Source organism: Embiotoca jacksoni, unplaced genomic scaffold (genome assembly GCF_022577435.1).
Source record: "Embiotoca jacksoni isolate LCO1_2020_lvr unplaced genomic scaffold, fEmbJac1.0.p SCAF_1, whole genome shotgun sequence".
Lineage (NCBI taxonomy): Eukaryota > Metazoa > Chordata > Actinopteri > Embiotocidae > Embiotoca > Embiotoca jacksoni.
Window position 1 is genome coordinate 21315547 of NW_027185229.1, and position 25108 is coordinate 21340654.

At 39.8% G+C, this 25108-nt stretch overlaps 3 protein-coding genes across 3 annotated transcripts; all 3 read right to left on the reverse strand.

The window, feature by feature from the left end:
- Nucleotides 1–1121: 1121 nt before the first annotated feature.
- Nucleotides 1122–10447, reverse strand: aurka (aurora kinase A). The gene is made up of 14 exons (XM_069147280.1): nucleotides 10342–10447; nucleotides 9410–9521; nucleotides 8820–8925; nucleotides 8109–8284; nucleotides 7521–7985; nucleotides 6527–6993; nucleotides 6066–6122; nucleotides 5192–5534; nucleotides 5050–5086; nucleotides 4754–4945; nucleotides 2802–2940; nucleotides 2438–2586; nucleotides 2021–2195; nucleotides 1122–1882 (listed from the first exon to the last, which is right to left on the reverse strand). Exons 7-14 carry the CDS (start codon nucleotides 6117–6119, stop codon nucleotides 1700–1702), a joined length of 1272 nt encoding a protein of 423 aa, XP_069003381.1. The 5' UTR covers nucleotides 6120–6122; nucleotides 6527–6993; nucleotides 7521–7985; nucleotides 8109–8284; nucleotides 8820–8925; nucleotides 9410–9521; nucleotides 10342–10447; the 3' UTR covers nucleotides 1122–1699.
- A 1366-nt stretch (nucleotides 10448–11813) lies between these two features.
- Nucleotides 11814–18389, reverse strand: prelid3b (PRELI domain containing 3). Its single transcript, XM_069147289.1, has 6 exons — nucleotides 18236–18389; nucleotides 16609–16777; nucleotides 15201–15290; nucleotides 14363–14433; nucleotides 14133–14235; nucleotides 11814–13342 (listed from the first exon to the last, which is right to left on the reverse strand). The coding sequence occupies exons 1-6, from the start codon at nucleotides 18265–18267 to the stop codon at nucleotides 13226–13228; spliced, it is 582 nt and encodes a 193-aa protein (XP_069003390.1). The 5' UTR covers nucleotides 18268–18389; the 3' UTR covers nucleotides 11814–13225.
- A 1459-nt stretch (nucleotides 18390–19848) lies between these two features.
- tubb1 (tubulin, beta 1 class VI) lies at nucleotides 19849–23501 on the reverse strand. Its single transcript, XM_069147301.1, has 4 exons — nucleotides 23406–23501; nucleotides 22567–22675; nucleotides 22250–22360; nucleotides 19849–21397 (listed from the first exon to the last, which is right to left on the reverse strand). The coding sequence occupies exons 1-4, from the start codon at nucleotides 23460–23462 to the stop codon at nucleotides 20259–20261; spliced, it is 1416 nt and encodes a 471-aa protein (XP_069003402.1). The 5' UTR covers nucleotides 23463–23501; the 3' UTR covers nucleotides 19849–20258.
- Nucleotides 23502–25108: the final 1607 nt, after the last annotated feature.

A 25108-nucleotide genomic window follows, 5' to 3' on the forward strand; every position in this document is an offset into this window, starting at 1 on the left:
CGTGCGTCAGGCCTTTATGGCCGCCCTCTATCCACGCCGTTGATTTCCTCCTACTCAGGCAACATCTGAACGAACGAGGTTTTTTTTTTTTTTTTTTTTTCTGAGTGGCGTCATGTCAAGCTGTTGAAAGATCCAGCAATCACGTGTATGCTTAGATTCTCCTCATAGCGCCAGGTGTTTTTTTTTTTTTTTAAGGGCCAGTCCACGTGCAATAAAACCTGCAGAGAATAAGGAGAAGGCTGAATACTGCAATAATTATAATGTAATAACAGGATTAAATGCTCTCAATAAATCTCACTGCGTGAACATCTACACTCATTTGGTTATAGTCCAATATGCAAAATAAAATTGATTTGGAGATGACAGTTCAGTTTACAATCACTCGTTAGTATTTACATTAAACCCCCACAAAAACATTAAGGGCATACAAATCAATGGATTTAAAAGGACCTAGATATATAGAAATTATAAACAACGAATTGTAATATAAAATTAGTCACAAGACAAATGTCTTCCCATTCTGTCCATGACAGTTTTACTGCATATCATCAGGCATGCGGTGCCACCTAGCGGACAGGAAAGTGAATTGTACAAAAACAGTTCTGATTTGAGAATGTGAACTAATCTCTTCATCAGATGGCGGTTTTAATTCACCCGGGAAAATATTCGCCGTTTAAATTGATTTTGCACGGGGTTTTTTTTTTTTTCCCCCTTTTCGGGCCCTTTGCTGACCTGAAGTAATGTTTGTAGTCCTTTGAATGCATTATTTTTTTGTGACCTGCCCCTGGTTAGAGCCACAATTTTTCCAATTTGAAAACACAATACGAGTTGATTTTTCTCCAACAAGAATTATGTCATTAAATTACTCTGCATAACCTCGCCGATTAAAACCCGGAACAGATGATTATATATATTTTTAAAACATCATTGTACACACATTAGGAGGTTTCCACCTTCTTTCCTCAGCAAATTTAGATAAGGAGCGCAGCTTTTTACTTAATAAAACCAAACATTTTACCATTTGCACACTTGTATTTGTGCAGCAACCCATTACCTTCAGAATGCAAATACTTCCATTTCAAGAAGAAGAGAAACAAAAACACCAACTCACTAAAAACTACTTACTTCTGTACAGTTCAACATTTTATTGTGGCAGCAGAAACTGAATTCTCCAAAACCTAACATGTTCCCAGTTCTAGTGGTTTACTAGCGCCCCCTGCTGACCGCACACACTAGCGGCTCTTGACTTTATTTTATAAGCGTCTCATCCTGCTTCAGTGCAAAGTCTGCTTTTCCAATTACGCGAAAAAGAATTAACAGCAAAGAAAGAAAAAAAATAATAATTTTCACTGATGAACATATGTCCATGAAAGATAATTTATTTTCTAGTTCAAGTAACGGCATATGTGAAAAAGTGAAAAATATTCATAATTATGCAAAAGAAAAGAAAAATATTTACAGGCAACAGAAGAACACCATTGGTGAGAAACGAAATTTAAAGGTTAGGAAGATAAAAGATACCAAATATAAGCAAGAGGCTCAAGCTGTCAACACTTTAAAACAAGAGCCACAAAGAGTGACTTTGTAATATTCATATATTCATAGCAGTAGAAGCAGATTCACCGTTGTGGGTTGACACACTTTTGTTGCAATACTCCACCCTCTCATGTACAGCCCTCCGTCGCTGGGTGGAGACTAATCATTGGTTGGGCTCGTCATTGTTTAGGGTTGTGGGTGTCTTGGTTGACTTCTCGACCACCCAGGGGTGGGACAGGACTCCCTGGATGGGCAGTCGGTGCAGAGGATTGTGCTTCAGCAGCCTGGCGACCAAGTCTTTAGCTTCGGCACTGATATTGGCCTGTGCAGGGTAAGTGTACTCCACCTGAAAAAAAACAAAAAAAGGCAGAAAAAGGACCAAGGACATTCAATATTAAAATGTCAAACATGAGAAGAGCCAAACGAAATTATAAAAAAAACAACAACAACAACAGCCTGTTGTTGTTTTCATGTCATGTCATACCCTTGCGATCCTGCGGTAGGTCTCCTCATGAGTTTTTGCTTCAAATGGAGGGTGTCCAACCAGGAACTCGTAGCAGAGGACACCCAGACTCCACAGGTCCACCTTTTCGTCATGAGTTTTCCCCTCAATCATTTCTGGAGGCAAGTAGTCCAGCGTGCCACAAAGTGTGGATCTCCTAAACAAGGAAAGAAACGCAAGTAAGGCATTTTGTGTAGATGCGCTTAGTTTTTTGCAACAACAACAACAACAAAAAACTTATAACACTGTAGAAGAAAACGAGAAGAATTCCAGGCCTGAGTAGACTCCGAAACAAACTAGTTTTACAGATGAAACAATATTTTTGTCCCAACAGTAACAGTTTAAAAATAAAAAATCTTTACAAAAACCGAGGTGAAAAAAAGAAAGGCGTGTGCTTACCTGGACGAGGGGGTGTGAACAGACCAGCCAAAATCTGCAATCTTGAGCTCCCCGTTGGCCCCCAGTAACAGGTTTTCTGGCTTGATGTCCCTGTGGATCACCTTCTTGGTGTGGCAATAGTTGAGGGCATCAGCGAGCTCCATGATGTACTGGTACAGGACAGAAAGCATAAAGAATCATCAATGCAAAGTACAACACATTATTTTGACACTCTTAAAATTTCTAAAACTATAAAATCCTTCAAAGAAGGAGAGAAAAACATTTTACTAGAATAGGGTCCAGCTTACATTAATTACTTTGATAAACATGACAAACGTGTTCACTGGTGAATTTCAGTAGCAAATGTTCTACTTTGCATACTTACTGTGGCGCTTTTGTCCTCAGGAAAACTCCCACAGCGCTGCAGCTCGCTATACAACTCTCCTTTAGGTGCAAACTCGAGGATGAGATACACACGAGATGCATCATGGAAGTAGCCGTACAAACGCAGGATGTTAGGATGCCTGTAGGACGCCGATTCAGAAGAGGATTTCAAGTTTTGTTGACACGCCGAACCGATATTTCAAAAAAAAGGCAAAGACTGGCTGAACAAAATGAATATTCACAATAGATTATGCAGAGTTTGATGGAGGGGAAACGGCAGTACGAGCTCGTGCTCAGACTTTTAATACAAAACCTGATTGAGCTGTTGTGCTAGACTTCAGATAAAGCAGATACAATTATGCAGTATTAGGTAGAACAAGATTTTTCAGACAGATCAGGTTTTAAACTTGAAGACATAAACGTGGAAAACGAGCTGCTCGAAAAGAAAGACAACAACAACAACAAAAGATTAAACCAGGTAAGAAACGCATTTAAGCAGGTTTTGCTGCTTTGCATTATGTGGCACCCCAGCGCATCCTAAAAGTAGTCACAATTTACAGTTTCAGGGGTTTACACAAACCTCTGTTACGCATGAGGCTTGCAACGTGATGGCGTGAGTGTACATTAAACTGCAGAACCGATTCACACGAGACTGAAGACACAAGACCGTCACCGGTTCGACTCCGTGGCGTCGCTGTTCAGAAAGACTCAAGTCGGCATACATACCAAACTAACATGTATGACTTGCATGTTCAGGGTTCTCCCGGTCATTTATAACACTGCATATCACCCACACATTCTTTCACGGCCACAAGCCACCGCAGCGTCACCATGAGCTTTGTTTTAACCATGTTTGGAGATTCATACTCCGTAGCAGACGGTGCGTTTTAAATGAATAGTTAAGTACGACAACACACTCATTTAAAATGCACTGTCCGAAAGTCACAAGAAAAGTAATAGTTTTGATTAAAATAACGGCCCGCGACCCTCTGAGGCACCCAAAGTACTGAAGCCCTCCAGAAAACAGCAAGTCCCTGCATATTTGTAAAAAAATAAAGAAAGTTCATTCCCTCTTTTCCAGCATTTTTTTTTTGACCACTTTTTAGTCGGATTGGTTTAAATAATCAACTTTAGTGTAAAATCCATGTGGCATACTACCTCTGTATCCCCATTGCAACTGAAAACAACAACCTTGGAGCAGCCGCCCACCACACACTTAAATTGGCGAGTTCTGATAAAGGTTTGGATTACGCAGTAAGGCCGGCCTGCTTCGTTCTTTTAAGGGGATTTAGCCCTTTTAAATGGCAGGGCTCGCTTCCCCTTGTACAAATGTTGTTCCACCACAAGTTCCCCCAGACACCATCGCTGCTGCATGGACTTAAAAAAGTCACAAGAAGATTGTGATTGGTTTAAAGAAATACAAACAAGAGTGTCCTCCTCCTCCTCCTCCTCCTCCTCCTCCCTTTTCAACTTTTTCTGAAGTTTTGAGCATCGTTCTTGCTCCGGCTTTGATTCCTCGATATTTGATATTCTTCATCAAGATCTACCACAAGCACCACTGTTGGATTCTACAAATTTTGGAACAAACGCTTGACTTCACCATTATTGCATTTAGCCACTCCCACTGGTCGCTGACTGGTTCGCCCTTCAGAGCAACTGAAGAGAACCTTCGTTTGAACGGAGTTAACAGACTCTCACCACAGCAAAGACTGAAACTATGAGCACCCACGCCAAGTACACCTTCAACTGAAAAGAGGGTGGAAAATAGGAATAGAAACACTCTTTAGTGTAACGGTGTACAACGTAAACAGCCCAAAAACAACATGCGCGCATCCAACTTTGTACTGAACAACATGATTTGCCAGGTTCGTCTTGCCCATCGTTCAGAAATTGGTGTGCGACAACTTAATTCTCACACAGCCCGATACGGTTCAACTGGAATGCCGTTTCTACCTTAGGTGAGACTGGATCTCCACTTCTCTCCTCAGTTGGTGCTCCACCCCGGCCTTCTCCAGCTGCTTCTTGAAGAGCACCTTCAAGGCCAAGATGAACTTAGTTTGTCGCTCTCTGGCCAGGTAAACATTGCCAAACTTGCCCTTTCCTAAGGGACGGCCGATGTCAAAGTTTTCCAGGCTCCATCGCTGCCTGTGACAGAACATTAGTGCTTGGTTACAAAAATGGCGACATAATATTTGTTTTTTTATTTTACAGATTACATAAATAGTGTAACGAATCCCACTTAGACATACTTTGATGAAGAGGCCTGGTCGTTCTTGCCAGGTTTGTCTAACCAAAAAAAAAAAAAAAAAAGAAGAGAAAAACAGTATATTTTAGCACTAAAAACAGAGAGAACCACCATAAATGTTTGTCCTGTGTAGTATTACTGCTTACTTTGTGGCTTCTCCAGCTTTGCCGATTCTGATGGCGGTTTGGTTGAGTCTGGGTTCACCTTGGGTGCATGTGGTTTGGGCTGGTTCTGCTGGGGACCAGGTTTGGACTGCGGCGCGGGATTTACACTTCGGGCGGCGGGGTTCACGTTCTGATCAGCAGGGTGTGTGGACTTCACAGCAACAGAGACATGAGACACTGGCTTCTGGTGGCTCGCGGGCCGCTGAATGCGGTGAGGCCCATTTGACACACCCAGAACCCGCTGATGCGGCGTCGGTGTGACGACGGCCTTTTGACTCATCTGCGACTGCGACACGGGAATCCGTTTGGGCCCATCGCTGTTTGGCTGCAAACAAAGAAAAAAAAAGAAAAATAAATCACATAACGCTTAATAAAACCGGTTTTAAAAGGCTTTTTGATCTGGAGTGCAACATAACAACACCCACACCTTATCGGTTGCTTGAATTTGCCATTTATAAATGTAAAATGAGTCCAGATTAAAACACATACAATAATTAGCAGCTTGTGCCAACAAGAGTAAATAATTTTTTTTTTTTTTTTTTAAATCCATTGCCATATAAAAGAATAGTGTGCAAACATCCTTGTGTATAGAATAACTTGACAGAAATGTTGAATGCCGTTTTGTTTGTTTGCACTTCTTTCTCTTAACATTTACTTAATACTTGAATGCAGTCTGTTCTTTTTGTTCTATTTTTGCACTGTAATTAAAATTGATATGAAGTTAAGTGCCCAAAAAAACAAACAAAAAAACCACTATGATGTGCACTTAAAATGCAGGAAAAGTCAGAAGAGCCAGCCCGCAGTCTGACAAAAGTGATTTCACGTTGATCATCGTTGTGATAACGACGTGCATTACCTTCACTTCAGGCCTATGAAGCTTCGTTGGCACCTTGATTACAGCAGGGTCCATATTCTGAGAAAGACAAAAGTTTCAGGTGAGCATGAACTCTAAATAGGTCTGATCAACGAGGGAACTATTTAAATTGTGTCTTCGCAATTGATTTTGGAAAATTGTCGCAGTGCTTATTAAAAAAAAAAAAAAAAAAAGGGGGGGGTTAAGATCAACCTAAAAAAAAAAGTGTTAACAGCAACTTTAGCTGTCATTTACGTCAATTTATTTTATTCTTAAGATAATCATTGAAAAAAAAAAAAAAAAAAAAAAAAAAAAATCGACGTAAACATTAAAAGGTCATCAAACGTTAGCCGTCGTCGTCGCACGGCTATCTTAACGTTTGTAGACAACGGTTGTTAACTTAGCAAATCAACACGTCCCATACAACGCTGTTAACAAGTTAGTTATGAGAAAACATGACTTACCTAAATGTGTTATTGCACGATGACCGAAAGCGACCCGCTGTCCGATGATTTATCAGGAATTCAAGGAGGTCGAAAGCAGCTCTGAAAGCGAAGTGAGGTTAACCTAGCCACCTAGCAGCTACGTCGGCCAGTTCAAGAGAACTGCTGTACATAAGAAATGTCCACAGAAACTGTTTTCAACTATGTCGTCGCAGTACCCGGGCCTTTTAAAAAAAAAAAAAAAGAGTAAATATAGATTAAAAAACTGAAGAGCTCCAGTTTTAAACGCGCCTGGCTAATACTTCCCTTTGCACTGCTTGTTAGATTTCAAACGTCCCTCCTTTCAAAACCTTTAAATACAGAGCAGGCTCCTATTGGCTGAGGGAATGCTCCGTATTCGCTCTCCATTGGCTGACGCGACAAACCACGAGGGGTGGAGCGTGACGTCAGTTCTCCAGCCTCCAAAGCAGCAGGGGGCAGCGCAGGCTCTGTACTCCGCAAATAAAATGGAAATAAAATAAAAAATATACATCAAGAGTAAACACAAAACTTCAATCAGTGTTCATGCATGATACATGTACTGTCGGTATTTGCAGGAGACAAGAATACTTCTTGTATACTACTCAGATAAGTTATATTATTCTAAGAAGCAATACATTATTCATTGTATAATAATTGATTTCTAATAAACACAGCCATTTTTGTGGTTTGACCTTTTTTTTTTTTTATAGTCCACATTTTATATCAGACCATCTCTTCTTTGTGTCTTGGTAATTATTCTTTTTTTTTTTTGTCCTGGCAAATGCTCCTTTGTGTTTTCAGAATCTATTAAAAACTGTTTTTGCCAAAGTCAAAACACGGCCTGTTGAATAAATAAAGCCGACAGAAAATAATTCACAAACACCTTAATAATAATTTTTTTTTAAAAAGTCAGTATTTAAACAGTTAGATGGAAATCCCTGACATGTTTTTCTTTTAGGAGATAGCGTTTGTGCAAAATCTGTTCACATTTTACCTTCTGTGTGTCCGATATTAGTTTGCTGCATCATAAAGCTTCACCACAATAAGGGGCAACATCCGAAAAGTGAATTTTTACATAATGAGGATGATACGTGTTTTTTGATTCACAGTATAATGAAACAATGTTCTGGTGTTGCAAATTTCACATTAAGTTTCAGAGAGCAGAAACATGCCGACAGTTCAGGATGGTGACGTGATTATCTGAAATGTCCAAAAGGTGACACGAACACTACATCTAGCTCATAGAGCTCAGCAGTCACCCAGAATCTGATGTGATTCAGTTCAAAGTACAGTCGCCTGAAGAGACTGATAAAGCTGCTGCAAACTGCAAATCAATGCCTGGATTCTGGGAACTCAGGAAGTCCAGTCCTTTCAGCGTGCCAGTTGTGGAAAGGCACCTGCTGCTGTGGTTGTAAACCAGGACGATGACGTCACAATTACAGGCCTGGAGCTCCTGAACCTGGATGAAACAAGACGTGAAAGACTCATCAGGTACTGTGGGATAGATAATGGTCCATATTTAGCTGCATTATATAGTTACACAAGCATCTATTTATGTTTTTTTGGGGTTTTTTTTACGCACCGTTTCCTCGATACTTCGTATGAGGCAGGCAGCTGTTCCTTGTTGACTCTCTTTGTCTGAGTCCTGGACGGGCAAATCTGGCTCCGTGGCTCTGGTCTGGCCTGATGCCCTCTGTCCCCGCCTGCTGCACTCAGAGTCGACCTCTTCGGTGTCGCCTTGATTCATCGTTTCAGAAACTGCTTGTGTGATATGTGTGGGAAGAAGATAATTGTGTGAAATATCTGTGAAGCCATGTTTTGTTTTTAGTTTTTTTTTTTAAGTTTACCATGTATTTATTATTATTTTATAACCTTTTATAACTTTCGTGAGTAAATATTCCAAGTTACGTCACTTGATCAAAATCAGCACTTGACATTTTTGTAAGCAGTGGTACACGCACATTTGCGATTTTACCATGGACCTGAAACTTGTGAGCGAGCGCACATCAAAGCAGTCTCTAAACTTTTTAATTGCCCCTCATCTTTTAGATTCATTTTTATAATTTCATCATGTGGCATGTGACTATCTTACACTAAGGTTTATTATTGCTTTTGTCCATGAAAAACACGTTTCTCTGCCTCTTTTATGATAAAAAATAAAAATAAAAAAAATACCCTGTAGAATATTAAACACTTGTTCATTAGCTGACTAACTGTACTGCTTTTTTAAGTAGAAAGTATAAATGACAGCAGGGTGACAAATCAAGTATGTAATTTACTTTGTGTACTATACCTTCAGTTGAAATTCTTGCGTTTGCTGTGGTGGAACATGACTTTTTCCCCTTTGACTGACCTCCATCATCCCTCCTTTTCTTTCGGTTTCTGCAGTAAATCCAAGTCTATACAAAAGAAGATGTACAATTAGAAGAAACCTCAATTTAATACAGCTGCGTTTATATAACAACTCTCATACAAACATGCAACCTAAAGTGCTTCACATTAAAAGAACACACACAAATAATAGCAATGAATAAATAAATGAAAGAAAAACAAATTTGAATAACAAATATTAAGAATAAAACCATAAAAATCAATAACTATAATTAAAACTTCAAAACCCAGGCGATAACATTACTCAGAATTAAATGTGGGGCAGTAAAAAAAAACACATTGTTTTGTATAGAAGTCTGCTTCTACGTCCACAGTCATATCAAACCCAATGGAGATGCACCTTTGATATATGTGTGTAAATACTGCTAAAAGGCCACAAATCATCACTAATAAAGTCAGTGTTTTGGCATTTGATTATCAACACTTGCAGCTGCATATTTTTACTGTTTCATCGAAATAATGCGGGACAGCAGACTTCTTTCTCTGTTGTACCTTTATTCTTTCGTCCACGAGGCCCGTTGCTACAGATGCCTGCTGGATTTTCAATTTGTTCTCATCTGTGCTGCAATTCTGCATTCCCTGTACCCAGAGAGATTCAAGCATCCTGAAACAACAGCAGCGTACACGGATCAAATAAAAGACAACAAATGTGATCGTAAACTCAACAATCAGCTGTTTATATGTCTTGAGGTTTGTATGGACAGATCAGCAGTATAAAAGCAACAATATAAGGACTTCGAAACGCATTTGGAGACGTTCAACAGGAGAGAGCGGGGAAATAAGTAGGCCAAGGGTCGGTCATAGTAACTTCAGCAGGACATACCCTTGTTATTATGGGGAAACATCTAACTGGCCACATTGTGATCAGTAAAAGATAAAGCGGAGCATGTCCTGATTTAACGCAGGGAGGACGAGGAGGAATGAAGAGCAATGGTTTCAGGCTAACAAAGGTTGGGACAAAGCCAAGGCAGACACCTGCTTAAGTGTGTTTTTAAACTAATTACAAGGCTGTAGAAGAATTGAACAGTAGTGGACAAGTTAAACCGGAAGGGGGCAGTAATGCATTTACAAGGATACCAACTGCAGTAAAGATCCTAGGAAGAAGAAGAAAGCGAAGAGGAGCCTCCAAATGGTTTTGTTTTTGCTCATCTTCACGGGCAGACAACCAACCTCGCTGCTCCTCTAATGCCACTAAGAAGTTCAGCTTCACGCCAGCGCTTCACAGCAGTGTTATTACACACCATTATTACTGAAAAAGAAAGACATTAAACGTGTGTTCACTCATCAGTAGCGGTGTTACGGTTCTGCAAGCAGGGCTGGCAGAGCTTCGAGTCCAATTGAGATGGCAATTTGGGCCGACAGACACCAGTACCAGCAGTGTCATGATAATAAAGGTCGCTATTCATGCGGAGAGATGTACTTACTCCAGTGTTTCAGGAGGGTATGCGTATTTCTTCGGCATTTTATATTTCAAATGTCTTTCTGCAGTTTTGGTGTTTTCTGTTCCTCCATTGGCTCCTGTTGACAGAGTTCGTCATCTCGCGTGACTTGCAGGCTTGCTGGGACTTCAGTACACCTACACTATAAACCAAACCTACACATTCAACAACTTTATAATGTATCTATTATTCATATATTTTCTATTGTTTATACTGAATTCAAAACTGTTATTGTATTTCTGAGATTCTGTAAAAAAAAAATATATATATATATTTTTTTTTTTTAAATACTCAAAACTGTACCTTAGTTACTTTGGCATTAGACACGTGTTAAATCACATTTTCTTTTCATTGTTTTTTTTGTTTGTGTGTGAATAAATAGATATAAAATTTGGCACTTTTAGTTTAACCAATCACGTCACACGTCTGGCCACTAACTTTGAAACACCTACATTTAATAAACTTTCCTACATTAAATTGTAGGTCTAAACTTTGGCCGCTATGTGGCAGCATGGGGCCCCTGTGTCTCCAAAGCATCCCGTCAAGGGAACAGTGTTGCCTGTGTACCAGTGTAGGAAACATTTAGGAGGCAATTTTTGCCCCTACTGTCTAAAAAAAAAAAAGTGTGGGCAAAAAGTGAGGTACTTAAGGCACTTTTGTTTAGCTCTTAAAAGCCTTCTTAAATGTATAATTGTTAAGGTATTAAATAGATAAAAATTGAATATCTTTTTGCTCAATAGCATAACAGAGTTATGTGTGTAAGTGGTGTGACCAACAGGACTGTTAGAAAATTAAATAATATTTAATAATGGATGATAATAGCCTAACTTTGTAAATATGGTTAATTTTTGGTTGCAATATTTCCCCCCTCAATTATAGTTTTTAAGGGAATTCTGAGATTTCTTGGGGCATTTTGCCCCCATTAAATTTGCTACACTGTTATGTACAGTATGAGCAACTGCATCAATGTCTAAACTCTGATAAAATGCAAAAATGTATATTCATAAATTTGAGCTATTTCACTTGTGGAATACTTTCATGAACTTCTCTTGACTCAAACCTCCCAAACACAAACAAGCCAATTGTTTGACAGAATCCATCCATCCATTATCTGTACCCTCTTTATCCTGAAGAGGGTCACTGTTTTTTTTTTTCCTTTGGACGGTGGGAGGAAGCCGGAGTACCCGGAGAGAACCCACACAGAAAGGCCAGGAACCTTTTCGCTGCGAGGTGACAACGCTAACCACTGCACCGCGACTCATACTCACTTCAGAGATAAAGGTTTCACACAAGGCCTTTTTGCAACTTCACAATAAAATATTTATGAATATGAATAAATATACATTGTTTTAATTAATTTATCCAAATAGAACTGATTTCCATTTCAACAATATCCAGGCCTGGGTTTTTTTTTTTTTTTTTTAGGCAACAAGAATTATAGGCAAGGCTCTTCAGTATAACGGGTCAAAGTGTTTTATTTATTTGTCACATTCTGCATTTGGTAAGAGAATATATTTTTACAGGCACAAAATGGACAAATTATGATTTCTGGCTAATCATATTTAATTGACAACTGAACTCAAAACTCACTCCTGTAACAAACTGTTACTTTGAATAAATATTTCTGTTACAAAAATATATTAAAGAAACTAGTGCACTCAACATTACCACACTGCTGTCCACTATATGAAAAAAAAAAAAACCAAAAAACTCTCAAATGCACAGTTGAACCAATCAAATGGTAAATATTCACGTATAGCTAATAGCTCCCTCAGCATGTGTAGCAGCTTTTTTTTTTTTTTTTCCCTCCGTAAAATGTATTATTCTGTAAGTGCAAGTAAAAGTCTCAGCCTCAACACTGAGAACAAACTGAAAGGATTATGCGTGTCCATAAAACTGCGCGAGTTCAGCAAACACAATCCGGTCCAGTGTTAACTGGACCGGATTGTTTATTTCTACACATCAGACACATTTTACGTTGCAGTAACGCAGCATTTGAGAGATTCTTCTTCAAAAACATAAATATGGCAAGTACGTTGATCCCTTCATTTCACTTAAATACCTTAATAACAACATTAGTTAATGCGTAACAACAATACTGTTTAGAATCTGGCTTTCGTTCGTTGCTTGGTAAAGTGTCTTGTTACTGAGGTCCCACAGGAAAACATTGTTGGGATGGCTTGCTCACAGTGAAACATTCATCATGCCTCTGTCGTGAACCCAATCATCCACTCTGACATGCTAACGCGTGTCCTTGATATACATTGCACTCGACCCCCCCGCCTTCACAAAGTGTTATTTTCTGCCATATCTCAACATTAGTATTGATCACAGTCACTCCTGTGCATCTGTATATAAACTGTTCTTCTTTTTGACTCTGTCGCTGTAAAAACAGAGCTGATATTTGAAGAGACTTGCAGATATTCTGAGGTCTGTTGCCAGATGAAAACAGCTGGCAAGTGTCCGCTTTGGCACGTTTCTTATGCTTCCAGGTCATCCAATATCTCGGATACCTTTTTGCCAATGCTACACACTTCCAAACACACAAACGACAGTGGTGTTTAAACTTGTCCCTGAGTGTGCCACGGACTGTTCAGCCCCAAGTCTTATCACTGCCGTCCTGGCCTGAAAACACTCAACAAAACCCCTTTATGCTGCAGCCTGCTGCTTTAAATATATCTAATGTAGATAGTAAAGCATACGAGATGGTTAGATTGTATCCTTAAATAATAATAATGATAATAATAATAATAATAATAATACAAAAAAAAAGAAGCCCCAGAGCACAACAACAGCACCAGAGCATCATGAAGGGAGGCTGGATGATGTGCAGTCTTCCTCAGACTCTCCTGAACAACAGAGGTAGGTGTCATTTCTCAGTGACCGCTGCTGCCATCGGGGTGCGTATGGTCCCGCGTGCTGTGGCCGCCAGCTCGTCGATTTCTACGTTTAGTCGCCTGATCACCCACTCCATGGCTTCACGGCCCTGATCAAGGACAAAATGAAACATCAGTCAGTGGGAAAATTCTAGTATCAAGTATAATAGAAAGGAAGGAGCAAATCTACAAAGTTACAAGGGGCATAAAAGAGACAGTATGCCTAAAATTACATATTTGTCTGATTGTATTCAACTATTTTTGAAACTTTTTAATACAAGAACAAAAATCCACCAAATGAAATTCACGCCATCAGTGGCTAGATGTGTGGAAAAAAAAAATGAAGTCGAGACTTTGACACTGGCACCAAGATTTTTCACATGATGACTTTTTGGCAAATATTCAATGTACAGATGAACAAAACCCCACAAATGTCCTAACTCTGGCCATAACTTTTGATAAGGGGTCAAAAGTAGGCATGGCCTCATTTTTAAGGGACCACAAGTTAAAAGCATTGGGAACCACTGAAATAAATTACTGAATACATTTTTTATTATTTGTAAAAATGGGGTGTTTCCATAATTCCCATTTGACAATTCGACGATAAATACGATAAATTATGTTCTGAAGTATCAATTTATTATGCTGTTGTGTGCAGGGCTTACAGAAAATCTAACACTTCGCATGTGGAACTACCTGAAATAGGCGCGAGAAACATTATGGGTCCAACTTGCTTGAGATCGGTTTCTGCTTTCAAATATTCGATTCTCCAATTAAATGTCTCGCACATTTTAACTAAATACATTTTTTTATATGGGCAAAAGAAAATGAACGTCGTCCCCCCCCCCCCCCATTACTGTTATGCGATTATTAGGAGTTGGTTTCATCAACATTTCTTACCTTTCCAGCATTAGCAGAGATGGTGCTGGCCATAACTCCCTCCAGGTAACTGCTGAGACTGATCCCTTTCACAGAGATGATAGCTTCCTGCGTCAGTATTGTTCTAGAGAGGACAGGGGTTTAAAAGAAATCATTGTCAAAAGTTGCCTTGAACGACCTGACATGTTAGATGGCTTCAAAAACAACAACATCCCAAAACAAAACAAAAATGAAGTGTAACACCCACTTACTTCTCTGGATCCTCGGGGTGTGGTTTATATATCAACCTTTCATCCACAGACACCAGATTAGTGAAAGTGATCTGTTGAGTAAATATTGCAAATGAGGAATGAGCACATAGAGAGATTCAGATCATGTTTTAAATCACATCCTACAGTGAAAGCTGTCACACAAATCTCACACTGTGGACAGCTTTTGTCGAAATGTGAGTCATCGACCCGTGTTACGAGCTGGTCCTCATTCCAGTAACAATTCACCTTCTAACGACGGAGTTCATGTGTTCTGTCAGGCAGAAGTCACGGACGGCCAATCTGAACGCGAGTGCGAGTGTTTGCGTTTGACACGTTCAAAATACAATATGTAATAGGGACCAATACATTTCAATGCTACAGTCGGCAGAAGTGAAGCTTGAGATCGGTTTCTGCTTTCAAATATTCAAGCATCCAATTAAATGTCTCGCAAATTTTAACTACATTTTTTTTTTTTTTAAATGAGCAAAAGAAAATGCAAATTTACATTTTTTTTTTTTTTGCAATTCTAAAATCAATATTTGAACATGTTTAGCGTGGATGGAAACACGTCTGATGTCACATCGTGTGGCAGCTGCCAGCACAACAACGTAAGACGGTAGCAATTAATCTTAATACAGGCAGCTGTCTCTGGCTGAGGTGAAATCCCACGTTGATTTTATCAAAACGGGCACCTTTGCTAAACCGCAGACATTACACACATTACAATCAAAAATGATTTTACAAAGCTCTCAGTCTTTCTCATGGCCACGATTCGCCCACTGGCAGTTAGATCTAAACAAGAAACAAAAAGTAGAGGGTGTTATTTCTAAATACTCACATTTGTAGACTTAAGTTCGAAAGTCTTCCCTCTGGGATCGACAACCGAGTCCTCCTGAACATACGTGTATGACCGTGTGTTGCCGATGACCTGCGGAAAAAGAAAGAAAAACATTTTACAACACGCTCGAAGGAAGAGCTCAAACTGTTTGCCGACAGATTCTGTCCTCCTGAATCAGTGCAACTTGTGCTGGATTTTTACATTTGAAATAGTGCCTTTATTTATTGCTTTATCTATCATCTTATTATTGTCTTTCAAAGTCTTTATGTCTCCGTGTTACATTTTTTTTTTACTATGTTTTCAACAGAAACACCGAGATGGCAGTTGACTAACTCATCTCGGGTACACGTGTCCTGCTCACATTAAACCACTTCCCCACTCGGTTTTTATTTGAAATTTTAGTGTAAAATCTCATTCAATTCATGTGCTACTTTTTCTGGCAGATCTTGAAATATGGAGGGCAAAACATTTCCATGGATGTCATGCAGATGAAAAATGTAATGTCCCACCCCACTTCTGGATGAGCTTCTGTCCCACTTGCTTAAGTTTTAAAATAACACTGTGATTTTCTGTCATTATTTTTTTCTTATTATGCCACAACTACAGCTCCAATGAGTCTCTGACAGCTCCTTTATGTCTTAAACTAAGAGTACAGGCAAAAACTTGACATCACAGGAAGACATCTGCATGGTACGTCCAGTACATATGCAAACTCTGGGGATCAGGAGTGATTTGCTTTTCGATAATCAGATTAGCATCTACGTAAATATGCTATCAATCATTGGGGCAGTCTGGGTCATTGACTGCCCTTGGTATTAAAGAGACTATTCATAGGTGTCGTCAGTGACTACAACCTCGTCCTCATCTAAAGGTCAGTGCTGATTGGAAGCTGATTGGCCAATGTTTACATAGGCTAACACAAGACGAAAGGGCAGGATGTTAACTCTCTGCAACCTTATCATTACTTGCTTTAAAAAGTAAGGTCGGAAGGGAAAAGTTCAAAGGACCTGTTGCAGTAATCCACAGGCCTCCGTCCCTGCTCTGCATTCAAGTGACCTCTAGTTTTAACCGAGCTGACACAGAGACGGAAAGTTGCATCACACGGTGTCATGGGTTTCAACTGAGCAAAGACAGAAATGGCACTACGGTGTCCTGTACAGCACGAGCCATGGCACACAGCCATGAACTGTCCTGGATCCAGTCAGCAACCAGGTTTGCTGCTGCTACTCCTACTCCTGGACAGAAATAGCCTTGCGGGTTAAGGTCGAGCTCACTGGATGGAAAGCCTTAACCTCTCGCTGGCACCGAACTGTTCAGGCTATAACTGTATTCTTGCGATGCGTTTTATAGTCTGACACTTAAAAGTAATTTTAGGTCAACATGAGAAGATTATGTGTTTGACACTCACAGATTTCACTAAGGACGGGAGACCCCACTCTGTGCTCAGGAGTCTTTTACTGTGGAGGCGTCCCTGTTTGTCGATGTCTCGGTCCAGGACATCCACTCCGATCACGCTGGGGTTCATGGGGTTGGGGTACTTCTGCATAGCAGCCTTCGTCACCGTCTCCCAAGGATGGCTGTTGAAGCAAAGCCAGAAAATAAAGCAAATATAGGAACATGGCAGTAAAACCTCAAACACACCTACTACAATTTGATCTTTATTTAATAAAAGCATGTCTTTGATATTATGTCGTGTCAAAGTGAAAACAATCCAAATAAACTTATTTTTTTGTTCAAACAAATTGCTTATATGTCGTGCTGGAATGCAACTATCAATTAAATAGTGAAGTAAAGTGCGATTTTGCTACTTTAAGTATTTACATTTCATACAACTGTAAAATTATCCTATGCCAATTTTCAGAGGGAGCTCTTGTACTTCTTTCCTTCATTATATGAGATTATCTGAGAGCAATAGTCACGATCTACTTAACAAATTATCATTAATGTAGGCTACCACACGTAAGAATCTGAAATTAATGCATGTTGCACTGTTTTAGATTAAACTACTGTATATTATAGTCCCAATTAACTCCACTAACTGGACCAATAAGACGAAGATGCTACTTGGACATTAATGGCGCAGTGATAAAAAAAAAAAAATAATTACTGTACTGTATCATACTATAACACTGACAGGGAAATTCTTTTCTGCAATAAGTACTTCTACTTTTGACCAGTGCACTTAGTCTATAATAGTAATAAGTAACATTTTCAATGCAGGTCTTTTTTTTTTTAGTGTATTATTGTTGCTTTGACTTAAGAATATGAATATTTCTCCCCACCGCTGCTCATGTGACATTACAAACAATTTAACTTGTATTTAAAATTTACAATTAAATGAAAAGGAGATTAATCAACTAGTTTATACTCAATTAAAAAAACAAAACAAACAAAAAAAAGACTTGTAAGAATGACACATTTCGTTGTTGATTTCGTTGATTTTTTTTTTTTTTTTTTAATAACATTGCTAAAAAAGAAAATATTTTTTTCACTTGTCGTAGAAACGTCGGGTCAAATGTAGGGTTGAATGGTTGCCATGGAGACGCGTGAACGCGTCGACGTTACCCGGTGACGCAGCCGGTTACGACTGAAAATAGGGGAAAGGTCGCGCGCCTGGGGCTGCACGTGAATTGCCGGTTATGCAAGACATGACATCTTGTATTTAACTCCGATACATTCATTTATACGTCTAGTTATATATATATATATTGGGGAGACGGGGGGGGAAATATCACATTATTGGTGTTTGAATGGCTTTTTACAGTGTTATTCAAAATAGGGGGAATGACTGCACCGACCGACGTAACACGGGAGGAGTTGAGCTACTAGCAGACAAGCTGCTGGCACTAAGGTTATAATTAGCAGCCCCTTTCTGGATACCATTATCTGTCATAAACTCTGCGTGCGCTGCTCACACAGGATTAATGCAAAGCCGGCCGGCGTTGCCTAGCTGCCTGAAAGAGACCATGAGCCGGTTAAGAGCCGGGCTATCTCGGAACATTACAACACGTCATGCAGCTAAATGCTCCACTCACTTGAATATGTGCTCCGAGGTCCAGATCTTCATGGTTTTAAACAGGCGAGTGAATGTTGGAGAAGCCGGAGTGGACGCGGGGATAAAGCCGGGAGGCAGTCACGGACACACTGACAGAAAGCAGTACACCACGTTCAAAGACAACCGCAAGTCCCCTCCCCCTCTCTCGCTGGAGCAGTGACGTGTGTCCGTGACGCAGTTCCGCTGGTCTGACGTATCCCGCCACGAGTCCACTGACCCTGGAGGTAGCGCGAGTAAGAAATACTTCCAATTTCAACTCGAGAATTGCAGACTAAAAAAAATAAATAATAAAACCTTGTGATTATTGCATTACGCACAGCATGTGCCCTGAAGGTCTTCGCAGTGCAGTCTCTGCTGATAGCAGCCAGTTAACCTTTGGTGTTACGCAATGAAGGTTGCAGGTTCTCCACAGCTGACGCCACAGGCTAAAGTCACTGGTTCAATCTTTACGCAAAACTGACAAGGGCACCTTGTCGGTCTTGCACTTGATTATGTCTCTGTGGGCTATTTCGGTGCAATATTTGATGGATTAATTATTTTTCTTGTTGATGCTATGAAGTTACAAAAACTATTCTTGATGATTTTCAAGACATTTTTTTTAGTGCAGTGGTTCCCACAAGAGAAACCTGAGGGGTCAGGAGACGATTAACTGGACAGAAAAATAGACAAATGTTCCTGCCACAGAAAACTGTGGTTATTTTTTTTTTTAGATTTCCTTGTTACTTGTTCCCCTTTTGATTAACTCCATTTTACTTTGGGGGGAAAAAATGATTTAGGGAGAAAAGCATCCGTTGGTTGCACAGCCTGGTAACAAGCAGGAGGCATGCAAATACAATTTTCCTTATTTTAAGTGAAGACAAGCAACAAAGGCTGAACACTAGCGCCAACAATGCAAACCACTACCAAGAAGGCCTAATTATTAGAAGCTGGGCGTGGCAGCTTGTAGTTAGTAATATGTTTAAAAAAAAATTTATCAAACCATTATGCTGCCTCACAGGACCATGTGCATTATCTTTGACTTTTGTGAACATATAAATAGTTTTGGCAGCATCACTGTACTCTATACTTTACTGAATACTCAAACTGTTGAGTTGGCAAAAGTAATTACTCTCCTCCCAAACATTTTATTAACCCCACCTTTTAAGTGGTAAAATTGAGCACTTTTTTTCCCATCCTATTCCTTCCTCCTTATTGCTACATTGAAATCTGAATTAGCCTTTTATGGGGCATTACTGTGTTTGTCACCATAACCTATATTCACATGTGATTAACATGCCTCTCTTATCACTACGAGTCAGGTCGACTTTGTTCCAGTGGTGCTGGGACATCTCCAAGCAGTGTGTGCTTATCTCAGAGTGCACACACTCCGGCCAAGTTATGTGTAATCTCTGTGTCCCAGACTCGTACAAGTGGGAGGAAACTGTCTGACAGCCTTGAACATTATCACTCTTCAGATCATAGTACTGTCCGTCACTGCAGCTAAGGGTGGTTCTGTTTAACTTAAAATGATAAAACTGAATGAAAAGGGAGGTATTTTTTTTTTCTATAGCGGTAATAATTATACTCAGTTGTTAGAAATCAACACTCTTGAATTTTACTGTTTAATTATCGTCGTAAAGTATACAAAAAAAAACCACAAACAATTTTGTTCAAACTGTTCAAAATTTCATTATAAAGCTGTGGTTTGCATAAAGCCAGAAAAACAATACATTTGTTTATTTACATTAAAAAATGTTGATGGTCAAATATTTACTGTTATAGAAAAAAAAAACATAATTCTGGAAAACAAGCGCACAAAACATTTGAAGAATACAAGAAAGACAAAATAGCATTTATATTGAAATATGTTGAAGCAAATTATCATTATTTTAAAGGCTATCTAAATCATCCATGGGAATGCCATACATACAAAATAAAGGTTCCTTTTTGGACCACAATCTGACGTTTTCCTAGATCCTTGCCATAAGTGTCAAACCTACACGCCACACCGCACACTCTGTCTTCTACTCATCGACAGTTTCTTTGCTCGTTTCTGTCACTGTTTCCAATGTAGCCTCCACCCGAGACTGAACCTTAGTTGTTGCTGCTGCTGAGGGTCCCTCCTCTTCTTCGTCCTCTACTTCCAAATCAGCAGTGGCATCTTGGTACTGCAGGTACTCTGACACCAGGTCGTTGAGGTTGTTCTCTGCCTCACTGAACTCCATTTCATCCATACCCTCGCCTGTATACCAGTGGAGAAAAGCCTTCCGTCTGAACATCATGGAGAACTGCTCGCCCACTCTGCGGAATATCTCCTGTATGGCCGTGTTGTTGCCAATGAACGTGGAGGCCATTTTGAGGCCTCGGGGCGGGATGTCGCACACGGCAACCTTTACATTATGGGGGATCCAGTCGACAAAGTAGTTGGTGTTTTTCTGCTGCATTGCGAGCATCTGTTCGTCGACTTCTTTCGTGGACATCTTCCCTCGGAAGATACCGGCAACCGTGAGGTAGCGCCCCCGCCTCGGGTCGCACGCCGTCATCATGTTGCGGGCATCAAACATCTGCTGGGTGAGCTCAGGCACAGAGAGGGATCTGTACTGTTGGCTGCCACGTGCTGTCAGAGGGGCGATGCCTGGCATGAAGAAGTGGAGGCGAGGGAAGGGCACCATGTTGACAGCCAGCTTCCTCAAGTCTGCGTTGAGCTGTCCGGGGAATCTCAGGGAAGTTGTGACCCCGCTCATGGTCATGGAGACCAAGTGGTTGAGATCCCCGTAAGTCGGTGTAGTCAGTTTTAACGTGCGGAAACAGATGTCGTAGAGGGCCTCGTTGTCAATGCAGAAGGTCTCGTCTGTGTTCTCCAGGAGTTGGTGCACTGACAGCGTGGCATTGTAGGGCTCCACCACCGTGTCAGAGACTTTAGGCGACGGCATGATGCTGAAGGTGTTCATGATGCGGTCGGGGTACTCCTCTCGGATCTTGTTGATGATGAGGGTTCCCATGCCGGAGCCAGTGCCTCCGCCCAGCGAGTGAACCAGCTGGAAACCCTGCAGGCAATCACAGCTTTCACTCTCGTTCCTCACTCTGTCCATCACCTGCTCCACCAGCTCCGCTCCCTCGGTGTAGTGGCCCTTCGCCCAGTTGTTCCCAGCACCTGAGTTCCCTATAACACCACAAAAAAACCTGTGTAGGTCAGGGAAACAAATAATATGCATTGTACTAATGAAAACAGAAAAGCTGTGCCAATGCTTTATTGATGGCCAACCTCGTTTTACGCTTAAGCTTGTAATACAGTCATTAGTCAACCAACGGATGCTGCGACAGTGTCACGTTTTGCCTCGCCAAGGCGTGAAAAAAACCCACATAATTATGTTTATGAAAACAACCCCACGCCATGAGCACCAAAACTGAATGGTTAGGAAAAGATCAAATACACGTTGCTTTTTCACAGTCTCAAAGCCAGTTCTCCTGGGTGAAAGTATTGTCCTCTTCATACGTGCGTGTACTTTTAACAGCTAGGCGAGGTAAAGCGTGATGCACACACAGTATCGCTTGGTGGACTAACAGGTGCATTCCATGCTTTGGTGTGTTACTGGGCTGTGATGGGACACTGTATTGCAATTGGATTTTCAATTCAGTTCTGCCAGTAAATATGTCTCCACTTTTCTTTGGGTAAACATTTGCTACTGCGGTTTAGCCATTGCTTTTCTTTTCAGTTTAACATTAGATTTTATTCTGTGTTCAAGTTTTTCTTCACACTTGAATTTTTGAACCATCTTCAGTACCATTGGATTAAGTGTTGCAGCTGTACGTTGCAACGTCGAGCTGCAAACAAACCTACATACTGCATAACTTTAAATGCTAGAGTTTAGGAGGCATCTGTATTATACTGTTCACAGGTTAGTATGTTTCCTTTGTCAAAACAAATCCTGAAAAGCTTCCTAATAAAACCAGATAAATGTGAGGCAGTCATGTGACATATTGCACAACATAGATATTTGGTTGTCTGTCTCACCATGGATGAAATTGTCTGGCCTAAAAAGGGTGCCGATGCGGCTTCCTCTCACACTGTCCATGGTTCCAGGCTCCAGGTCCACCAGCAGGGCCCTCGGGACGTATTTACCACCTGCAGAATGGAAATGTGTTATGAATGTAGCTGAAAATGGACAGCCTGACCTTATTCATAGAACACTTTGTGACAGAATTAAAAACAGTAATTAAAAAGTTCAGTGAGTAATTTGTAAATTATGACGCTCATGACAGAATGATTTAGAAAAACGTTTACATCCAAAGTTTGGACAACTTTGGATAACTATACAACTTTTTTATTACCGTGTGCCTCATTGAAATAGACGTTGAGCCTCTCCAGCTGAAGGTTGCTGTCTCCTTCGTAGATGCCTGTTGTGTTGAGTCCATGTTCTTCACTGATCACTTCCCAAAACTACAAAGAAGGAAATCACCACTGCAATATTAACACAACTCTGATTGTTTGCTAAAAGATGCTTCTTAGTTTGATAACTATACAAGTTTGGCTGTTTTAAGAGCGACTTGGTGATAAATACTCATTCATTTTACAAATTTGATCTTCAGGTCTTTATACAATTGTTTCCCAATGTACATATCATATATAGGCTATCTGAGTGTAACTGTTTTATCATCGTCTTAATGCATATTAAATGTTGGAATTAAAATGTCTGGTCTACACAATAGAATTATAAAAATGTTTCAACAGAATAATATCTTAAGTAATGTTCTTCAGTTTTAAAAAGCAATAAGAGCTTCCTAAGTTTTATTATCTTGTATTTCCTCTCTCTTGTTTTGTGTTAGCCACGATAAAAAAATGTCCCACCCATGCCAGTCTCGCTTTGGCTCTTATCTTTTCTGTGAACACTTGACAGGAAACACCCTGTGTCACTCACAACTGTTGGTGTCAACATTCAAAGGATATGGACCATCAGAAAAAAAAGTTTCTTGTATTTAAGACATAAGTTGTAACATGTCCCCATTTCATCTCAGCTACTTTAACAATCCGTAAGATGTGTTAAAACTACTTTCCAATAGATGTATCATTAATATTCTGATGTTCAATCAAGGAGATAGACATTATATTTTTCAGTAAGGCCTAATGCATAGTATGACTCTAACAGTGGAGAAGGATTTTATTTCATTACCTTGGAGCCGATCTGGTTTCCACATTGTCCAATTTGCAGATGTACAATTTCACGCATGATGATCGGGCTACAGTACGCAGAACAGCTAGGTGTCTGTGATAGTCTTCAGTCCTCTCTCCAGTCTTTTATATAGGACCAGATATGATGTCATCAGTGACATCAGGGAGTCACCGCAGTCAATATTATTTGTGAAAGACACATTTTTATACAATTAAAACTCTCAGCAGAATAATTAATATAGATGTTTGTGACAAATGTTTTTGTTTTAACTCATTCCTTAGGTTGTTTAGGTCTACTATGTCTCACAATTTGCTGTCTTGTTTTTGTTGTATGTCTGTTTTATTTTGTTTGTACAGTGTAATGAAAGTAAAAAAACGACTTTGAAATTATTCAGTTGCAAAAGAGAGGAATTGTAATGGGAAATGCACATAGTAATTCCTGTTGTATAAAACTGCACATACTTTATAGAAGAACCTACATCAGATAATATCTAACAACACTTGCAGAAAGAAGCAGTCGGTGTAATGATGCACAGAAAAACAACGTTAATACACTGCTTCTATAAAAGACAGCAGTAAGCCGTGTAACTAAACAAAAGCAGGAAGGAAGAGTAGTAAAGACGAAAAGCTGTGTTTCTCTGGTCAGTGTCAGATAACACCCCTTTCACTAAGTGCATTCATACGATCATTAGTTTACACACACACACACACATAGATTTTAAGCATTTTGTCTCCATGTCCGGAGTGGGTGTAGGTGTAGGAATAATAGTTTGCAATGGACAGATGGGTGGACGTTACGTATGAGGGATGCTACCATCTAGAGGATAAACACAGGCATAACAGGATATGACAGAATTTTAGAGTGTCTTGGTAGCTGATTTCATTTGTTTATTTTAACATTTCCTTGTGTTAGTAATTCTCAGTGCATTCAGGCTCCAGGCCACTTTATCTGTAAAGTTTAAAGGAGCCATAATCACACTGATGTTTATGCATGTCACCCAAAACTCACTAAACTTATCACATTAAGTTCCATGTTGTGTTTTAGATAAAATAAAAAAAAAAATAGCCGTATGATTGGGCTTTTACAAGACAATGAGATAATGCTTCACTGTGGTTTTTTTTTTTAAACTCCTTTCCATCCTGCAGGTCCCTGAGCTGGGACCAGGCCGTATTCGTTATTAAAACAAAACCTGATGCCATTTTTGGAAGTTTAGCGAGCGTGTAACTTAGAGTGAAGAGGCCCTCCCAGAACTACTACAACTAAAATGGATGTAACATTGTTGTTTCATTTCTTTTGCATCAAACCTGGTAGAGTTTCTGTCAATAATCTTAGGAACAGGTTAAACAACATTGGTGTCACTGCTTCATTGTTGTAATTGTACTCTTTATTTTACAGTTTTGATTTGGCATAAGTAATAATGTTAGCTTTTGCTTTTTTTTTGTTGTTGTTTTTTTTTTTAATCAAATCTCACTTTGGCCTGGTGTTGGGGACACAGGGACTTTTGTACATCCAAATCCTCCAAGTGCCTCATATCTTTAGATTCCAAGGTTGTTGATTTTTGGCCTTACAGTTTTGTAGCTGTTACTGACTGAATTTGTGGATTTTTTTTTTTGTTCCAACTTCAAAAAGGTGTAATGGACTGAAAGATGTCCATTGCATTCTTGTTCTTATCACTACAGTTTTGATCCATGTTATGACGAGTA